This window comes from Adelges cooleyi, unplaced genomic scaffold, assembly GCF_023614345.1.
Source record: "Adelges cooleyi isolate 19-005CV unplaced genomic scaffold, UGA_ACOO_1.1 ACOO_flye_CR_arks_rails_tigmint_CR_PRNA_108, whole genome shotgun sequence".
Lineage (NCBI taxonomy): Eukaryota > Metazoa > Arthropoda > Insecta > Hemiptera > Adelgidae > Adelges > Adelges cooleyi.
The window spans coordinates 9,708,349-9,715,999 of NW_026095761.1; the positions used below are offsets into that span (position 1 = coordinate 9,708,349).

General features: G+C 29.5%; 2 protein-coding genes across 5 annotated transcripts; one reads left to right on the top strand and one right to left on the bottom strand.

The window, feature by feature from the left end:
• Positions 1-880: 880 nt before the first annotated feature.
• Positions 881-5,113, top strand: LOC126843983 (SUMO-conjugating enzyme UBC9-B). 4 transcript variants are annotated; one of them, XM_050581813.1, is made up of 6 exons: positions 881-1,053; positions 1,688-1,757; positions 2,143-2,226; positions 2,959-3,076; positions 3,146-3,290; positions 4,154-5,113. In XM_050581813.1, exons 2-6 carry the CDS (start codon positions 1,692-1,694, stop codon positions 4,218-4,220), a joined length of 480 nt encoding a protein of 159 aa, XP_050437770.1. In that variant the 5' UTR covers positions 881-1,053; positions 1,688-1,691; the 3' UTR covers positions 4,221-5,113. The 4 variants fall into 4 exon arrangements, with proteins under 4 accessions (XP_050437770.1, XP_050437790.1, XP_050437784.1 ...); XM_050581833.1 differs by lacking the exon at positions 881-1,053 and adding an exon at positions 1,110-1,355; XM_050581827.1 differs by lacking the exon at positions 881-1,053 and adding an exon at positions 1,362-1,571.
• Positions 5,114-5,262: 149 nt separating this feature from the next.
• LOC126843978 (uncharacterized) lies at positions 5,263-6,868 on the bottom strand. The gene is made up of 3 exons (XM_050581799.1): positions 6,296-6,868; positions 6,065-6,214; positions 5,263-5,969 (listed from the first exon to the last, which is right to left on the bottom strand). Exons 1-3 carry the CDS (start codon positions 6,487-6,489, stop codon positions 5,687-5,689), a joined length of 627 nt encoding a protein of 208 aa, XP_050437756.1. The 5' UTR covers positions 6,490-6,868; the 3' UTR covers positions 5,263-5,686.
• Positions 6,869-7,651: the final 783 nt, after the last annotated feature.

Genomic DNA, 7,651 nt, shown 5'->3' on the forward strand with positions numbered 1-7,651 from the left:
AAGTAGGTATTATATTTCTAATAGATCTGCATATCATAAGTTCAATAAATGATACCTACCTATGTAATTTATATGATTAAATTTTACTAAGTTAAATTATATAATTATTTTAGTGTATGATACTACTATATAATAATATATTATATTATGTATGTATACAAGGCGCATAGAACCAAATCTATTTAAAAAACGAACTAAAATTTAAATTATTTTTCTACACGTAGAGTTTGATGTAAAACTTATTTATTTACATGGTCTTCTTCTTGTCGAGTCCGACTTTAAAGTGCCAATAACAATAATATATCTATGTATTATAATAATAAATAAATATCATTAATATACAAATGTATAATTATTCATAATAATAGAGTACAATTATTTAGAAACATAATAATTATTATTAAAAGCGTGAGTTAACAATAAATGCTGTTGAATAAATTGAAATGTCTGCAACTAACATAATAACAATGTTTACTATACATTATAGAAATTACATTTTTTTCTATCCAATTATATTACTCCGTTATGAAACGTGGTGTCGGCCGCACAACATTCACAAATAATAATCGTGCATTTTATATCAATATTGTACATGTTAGTATTCCTTCGGGTGGCTTTTTGTCGAGTGGCTCCGTGTCGATTTTAGGTGGCTGTGTGTCGTGCTCCCGTCAATCGTAAAATATAGCAACAACAAACAATACAGTAGGCTAGGTTAGGAGGCGGATGAACAAGTAAATTCCCTCATCGCGGCCACACTGTTAGAGCGCGCGCTACAGCAGCTCGACCTGGCGGTTGGATTCTGCGTATAATGTTCGTTTGTTATGACTTTTATACATGTATAATACAATTTTAACATATATATATATATGTATATTATATACATTTTACAAAGAATATCAAGTCGGAACGTTTTGGCGTCAATTGCTGCTGCACTCGCGATATTCAGTTTTATTTGCTAGTCATAAAATATTAGTGTTTTATAGTTGATAATAATATAATATTTAATTTTGAGTTTGTCTTCGTAAATAATTGTGCCGTGTGCCATTCGCTGAGGTTAGCAATAGAGCGATAATTTCACCGTTTTGGGTTTTTACGCCGTTTTCTTTATATTTTCTCCATTATCTCCCTCGGCCATACGCTCTGGGTAATCCACTCGTAACGTGTTCTCGTATTATTATTGACCGCGCAAACCATTTGGGAAACAATAACAATGCACAGTTCCTTCGGACAACGGCGACTTATTATTTAAATTCTTAAGGAATATTATATTTGTCTGGAATTCGTGCCGTAAACGGATATTATTCATAATAATAATCTATTATCACGCGTCAGATTAAGGCCTATCAATAATCAATGTAATACCTAATTATCCAAACGAAACCACCGTAAACGTTTTTGTCGTTACTAAATTTAACGCTTATACCTACCTTGTTATTTTTTTTCACGTTTTTTCATTTGATAAACGGCTAGAAACGGAAGTTTGACCAATATATATATTCTCACGTTTAGCCCTGAATCAGCATTAAATAGGTATAATCGAAATTATTGTTCGACATCTGACATTGGTTTCGGTATTTTTAGTTTGTTATATTATTAATCATCTTTTTTTTTATTTGTCACCCTTTAATTTCTTTTAATTAAATTAAGAGATAAAAATAGTAGTTTTACTTGTTTTTTTTTTTTTTAGCAAAATGTCCGGTATTGCATTGACTCGACTAGCCGAAGAACGTAAAGGATGGAGAAAGGATCATCCGTTTGTAAGTACTAAAATTATACGATAAATTATGAGTATACCATGCAAATATCTCATTTTTGTTCTAGTATATGATAGTGTAGTCTAATGTCGACTTGGTACTTTTTTGTACTGACCAAATTCCAATACTCCTCTCTTTACTCTTTTCAATATATAAACATTGTACATAAGTCTGTGTACACTCACTTTTCAGCATTTGGTGCACACCTACCCATGTATTAAAGCTCGTTGATTCGTTAGTTCCGAATTGATCAGATTTGGTATGGTGTTTAGTTACTATACCATGTGCCTCCGTTGTTAGGTCCTATTGATTTTTCGGAAGTCAAAAAATTGGTACATTGTATATTATGTATTTTTTATCATCCTAATAACACTTTTTTTTTTTTTAGGGATTTGTAGCAAAACCAGCAAAAAACACGGACGGTTCTATGAATCTCATGGTTTGGGAATGCTATATTCCAGGAAGGAAAAATGTATGTCATTAATTATTTAATTTGTAAAAATATTTTTTTTTTAATTTGTGCTCATACACAATCTGTTGTCTGTAATTTATTTTTCATAGACAAAATGTATTATCATTTATCATAAATAGGACGTCACATGTGCATATTAATAAAAACTGTACGGGCAATCTTTAAATTAAAATCACTGTTTTTTTATTTCTGTATCCGACAAAATCTAAACAACTATATTTCGAAGCACTATTTAAAAAGAAGTATCTTTTGAATTCGGTAAATAAGTGACATTTTTTTAATACCGTGACAGCGCTTTTAACGATACAATTTTATGTATTGAACAAAATTAGTCCATCAGATGACGATTATATATAATTTTTTTATTCGAATAGCTAATAGTTAATTTAACAAATTTTTTACTTGGACATAAAAACTAGGTATTGACAGTTTGTTATAGTTGAATACGACTAGGATTAACAGGTTTAACGCCATAGCGGATACTGGTGTCCGCTCTACTTTTTTTTTTTACTTCAGACAGAAAAATTTGTGAAATTCATAGATGATATGTATTTAGTAGGTAGTATAAAATGATGGGTATAACATGAAAAAATCTTTGTCCAGAGAGAAGTTTTAGTGAAATATGCTTGGCGCTTAATCTGTTAATAGTAATGATATTTTTTCTTTAACTTGAGAAATTAATTTTAAAAAATGTATTGCAATAAAAAAAAAAAACTAATTTTGTTATTACAGACCGCATGGGAAGGTGGTATGTACTTCTTGCGTATGATCTTCAAAGACGATTATCCTTCCAGTCCACCTAAATGTAAATTTGAACCGCCATTGTTCCACCCCAATGTTTACCCTTCAGGTAAGGTTCAATATAAATTACATAAAATCTATAGCAGAGAAGAGCTAATTTTTTTCTTGTATTTTTTAGGAACCGTGTGTTTGTCATTGTTAGACGAAGAAAAAGACTGGCGTCCGGCAATCACCATAAAGCAAATTTTACTCGGTATTCAAGATCTTCTAAATGAACCAAACATCAAAGATCCCGCACAAGCCGAAGCATACACAATCTACTGGTAAACACAATTTTTTTTTTTGGTTGTATTGATACTAGGATGGTCCTTATTTTTGAAGTTCTAAAATTTGATTTAGAGACCCCTCAATTGTGTTCTTACATATATAAAAATAATGTAAGTAAAATTTGATCTCTATTGATTAATCTTCAGACGTGCACTTAAAGAGTAGAACATTTGAACTTCGTGGGAAGGGGGGATAGTATTTAGATTTTTTCATTATAACTCAAAAAATGTTTTATTTTTGTATGGAACTCATATCGCTAATAATCATAATATTTCCTATCAAAAATATAACTTCAAAAATTCAATATACAAGTTAATAAGCACCAGGTGCTTTAAAACAAATTCCACATATTGGTATACCTCTTAAAAATACTATTAATTCGAAAAATGTTTTAAAATCATACCTTGGAAAATTTTCTTCAGCTTTTATTATAGACAACTGTGTTGTTTTATCAGTAACCTCCTTTAATATTTCTTTTACTTTATTATCAATAGATCATGTTGAATAAGAATTTATAACAATACTTAACCATTATTTTCTAATTTTTTTTAATAGAAGAATATCTCATCCTGTACTCGATGAAAATATAAACTCTAGTGAGGATTTATGCTGCAATGCTCTCTCTATCTATTTATATATATATATAGGTTATTAAAATTACATAAATTAATTTACAAATTTGGAGAGCCTCTCTTAAAGTATTTTGAGAAAGAAATTATACCTCTATTACTAAGGATCACCACCCTAATAGATACATCATAAATTGTGAATTATAAAATTATCAAAACACAAAATTTGATTATTTTTTTTTTTTAATGTAAATTATGTAATAACAATGTGTTTTATTTTACATTTTCAGCCAAAACCGTGTAGAATACGACAAACGCGTTAGAGCGCAAGCGAAAGCGATGACTAGACCAGAGTGATCACGCTGAAATGATCAAAATTCAGACGACGTTGGATGTTCTTTCCTTTTTTAAATTAATAATTTTAAATTTGTTTTTATTACTATTATTACTATCACGGCCGTCTGGTGTATGGAGTGTCTCCCCAAACACTATTTGTACAATATATTCAACGTGAAATATTCATATATTTAGCTCATATTCTTTATTTTATATTGAAAAATATGTATTTTTTTTTTTTATTAAAATAATATTTATAAATTGTGTTCGCCAATTGTATAATTTCTGAGGAATTTCTTTTAAGGCAAGACGATTTTTTTTATAGTTTTTAGTTCTTTTACGACAAACGGTTAATATTAGGAAAACAAAAAATCCAAAAATCCCCTTCACCAATAACTATTACTGTCCGTTATTAAAATAAAATTAGTGAAAAAAATATATACGTATATTAAATTGTAATATAATCGTAATGTTTTTAAGGGTATTTTTATTCATTGCAAAAATTTTTTTTTTTTTACATTGAAAAATGTAAATTTTTTTTGACGATCAAACTCTTAACCAAGATTTTGTTGTCGTTTTAATTCCATACTATAAATAGGTATACATTAAATTTAATATAAGTTAAATTATCATTTTTTCTGTTTTACATAATATAGCTTTTATAATACTTGATAAGTTTAACTTAATGATTTTTCTATAGTCGTTGGTCAAGTAATAACTCATGAAAGTATGTCGAGCAGACACATTGGATGATGTCGATGTTAATTTTTATTATTAATATAAGTTATCATTATTTATTTGTTATAATAAAACAACATAAGTAGCAGTTTTGTATGAACTACAAAATATTGTTATATTTTGTAACGAGTGATGGTAAAGAATAATAATGATGTGTTTTAATTACTTAACCATTTGATATGACTTTTTTTTATTTATAGAATAGACTGTTACAAATATTTCGTTTAAAATTTATAAAGATGAAACTGGTGATCCTGTCAAGTTTTAATTTTTACTGTATCAAGAAACATCTTAAAAAAACAACTAAAATAATAGATATTTTTATTTATTACAGCATTCAGCATTAATAATATTTCGCTCTAAATTTAAATGTAGTTCTAAGTTTAAAAATGACTAAAAAGATTTTTAGTTATGTAGAGATGCGAAAGTGTATTTTTGACGGTCTACAGATAATTTGTCGTTTCCATTTTATGACATAGTCATAGTTGATGTTTATTTTCTATAATTAATTGTTACAAGCCAATCATGAATTTTAATAATAATATTAAAAAAGTATACATTTAAATGTCTAATAATATATTAGTTAAACAAGACCTACAATAAGATTTATAAATACATACAATTTAAAGAGTGACTGAAAATAATACGCAAGCATTATTTTCAGACACAACATTATAAATGTATACATAATATAATTTAATAAAAACATTTTTACGTAATAACGCTTTGACGAAAACTCTACACGCAATTTAATTTTTTTTCGGCCTACCTCGTTTGCGGGACTGTTTTGTTTTTACAATGACTAGTATTTTTTTCTTCGAACAGCGTTTAATTCTGACGGTTCTCTTGGCAGTTTCAAGCGCATCGCAACAACATCGATTGCTTTTACGCTCTCTCAGATTTCTTTTCAATGGCGCATCGTCGGCGACTGCCGAAGTTGTCGCGTCCTCTTCTGGCTGATGTTTGCGTGTTATGTGTATTGTTGTTGTGAGTTTCGGTAAATTTCTTGTAGGTACTACATCATTGAATAACCTAAGAAAAAATTGTCATTATATAGTTTAAATTGACGATAAAGATGAACTAAAACGGGGGACAATTTTTCATGTTTAGTCAGCATCAGATGTTACCCTTGACTGAGTAAATCAGGATTTCTGAAGTCGGCTCTAACGAAATGTTCCTCGCACACTTTTCTTGTTTTGTACATGAACATTGCGCCTCGTTTCAAATACAACTTGACCAGATCAGGTCGACCACATGCGAACACCCATTGACTGCAACTGTGGACCCAACGATAGACCGATTAACGTTGTTGTAGTCACACTATGCATTTATGCATATGTTGTATATTGTGCACTCACCGATAATCATGTTTGGGAAATCTAAAATAGGATTTTTTGCAAACATTACCATCCGAGTTGCTCTTACAATTGACCATTTCGCATTTGGTACCCTGCGTTGTTGTTTTTATGTACAGCACTTCATCGCCGTCGATGTCGTCGGTCATCGCAATCAGTTTGGTTACAGTTTGATCGGTTTTGCGGTTAAAAGACATTTTGTTGAATCACACAGGAGTCAGTTATAAAGACAAAAAGTAATAAAGTAGGTAATATTAAACTAAGTTTACTTGTATTATTGATTATTGCATAAATGATAAGTGATAACAGATTAGATAAATTATTATTATTGTCTTTATATACCAGTTTTTTTGTCAACTTGATTTTCATCATCATTCAAAACCACAAAGTAGAACTTGCCGATGAGCTGTAAACTTGTGAATCGTAGGCAACTGTTCATGTTGTGTAGTTTAAGGAATTCTTTTCTTTGTAAATATTTATACCGTTTTGCAAACAAACGTTCAAAGAACTCGGTGAACATTAATTAGCGGCCTGTAATGCGGTTTTCCATATGTGAATTGTGATTATTAGAAACTTGAAAATACAAATTTTTATAATGATTAGGCATTAGCATTTAGCGAGTTAAAAAGAAGGGGAATGAATTTCAAAATTTCAGATTACGCGCCGAATACATTAAATTTACCAGAAGTGCGGTTACGAGCGGCTTACCGTTGTGGTAACCACATACATAGATTACGCTCGTTATCATTCGATTTTTTTGTGATAAAGAAGCTTACCACTAATTTAATCTGAAACCGAACCAGGTTTCCGGCAAAACGAATCCCAGTGGCGCGCAAATGAACTTCTTTAAATGTACCTACGTTTCCGATCCGACAATATTTTATTGAATTTATTGATTTGTCAAATTATACTTACCTAATCGAAATTAAACTGTATAAAAATTTGTTGATAAAAAAAGATCCGTTACATTTCCGCTGAGCAAAGCTAATAATACAGTTACCAACATTATTATCTATAAATAGGTATTATCTATTAACCTTGTAATATTATAATCTTTAGAAACTAACGATTATTTCAGGAAACTGGAGTCATCACACATTAAAGTAGGTAACACACTTACATAGTTGGAAGCCTGAATTATTTTAGAAAAACGGTTCTCCATAAAAATTTGATAAATACAGTTACTATGTTTTAGCATTGCTCAGCTAATTTTTTTTGGAGTAGTAAATTTATAATATAATATTTGCTACGGTTTCGACGGCCAATTTACTGTATTATTAAATTGATTAACCACAACATTATAGAATAAAATGGGTAAATACTGGTTTCGTCATTGTGCTTAAACGCATTTGGACAAGA

Coding starts and splice junctions, on each gene's coding strand:
- LOC126843983 (XM_050581813.1), top strand. CDS start 1,692: ATGTCCGGTATTGCATTGACTCGACTAGCCGAAGAACGTAAAGGATGG. Junction 2,227..2,958: donor ATATTCCAGGAAGGAAAAAT/GTATGTCATTAA, acceptor TTGTTATTACAG/ACCGCATGGGAAGGTGGTAT. Junction 3,291..4,153: donor GAAGCATACACAATCTACTG/GTAAACACAATT, acceptor TTACATTTTCAG/CCAAAACCGTGTAGAATACG.
- LOC126843978 (XM_050581799.1), bottom strand. CDS start 6,489: ATGTCTTTTAACCGCAAAACCGATCAAACTGTAACCAAACTGATTGCG. Junction 6,215..6,295: donor TTTCCCAAACATGATTATCG/GTGAGTGCACAA, acceptor TTGGGTCCACAG/TTGCAGTCAATGGGTGTTCG. Junction 5,970..6,064: donor CCTGATTTACTCAGTCAAGG/GTAACATCTGAT, acceptor ATTTTTTCTTAG/GTTATTCAATGATGTAGTAC.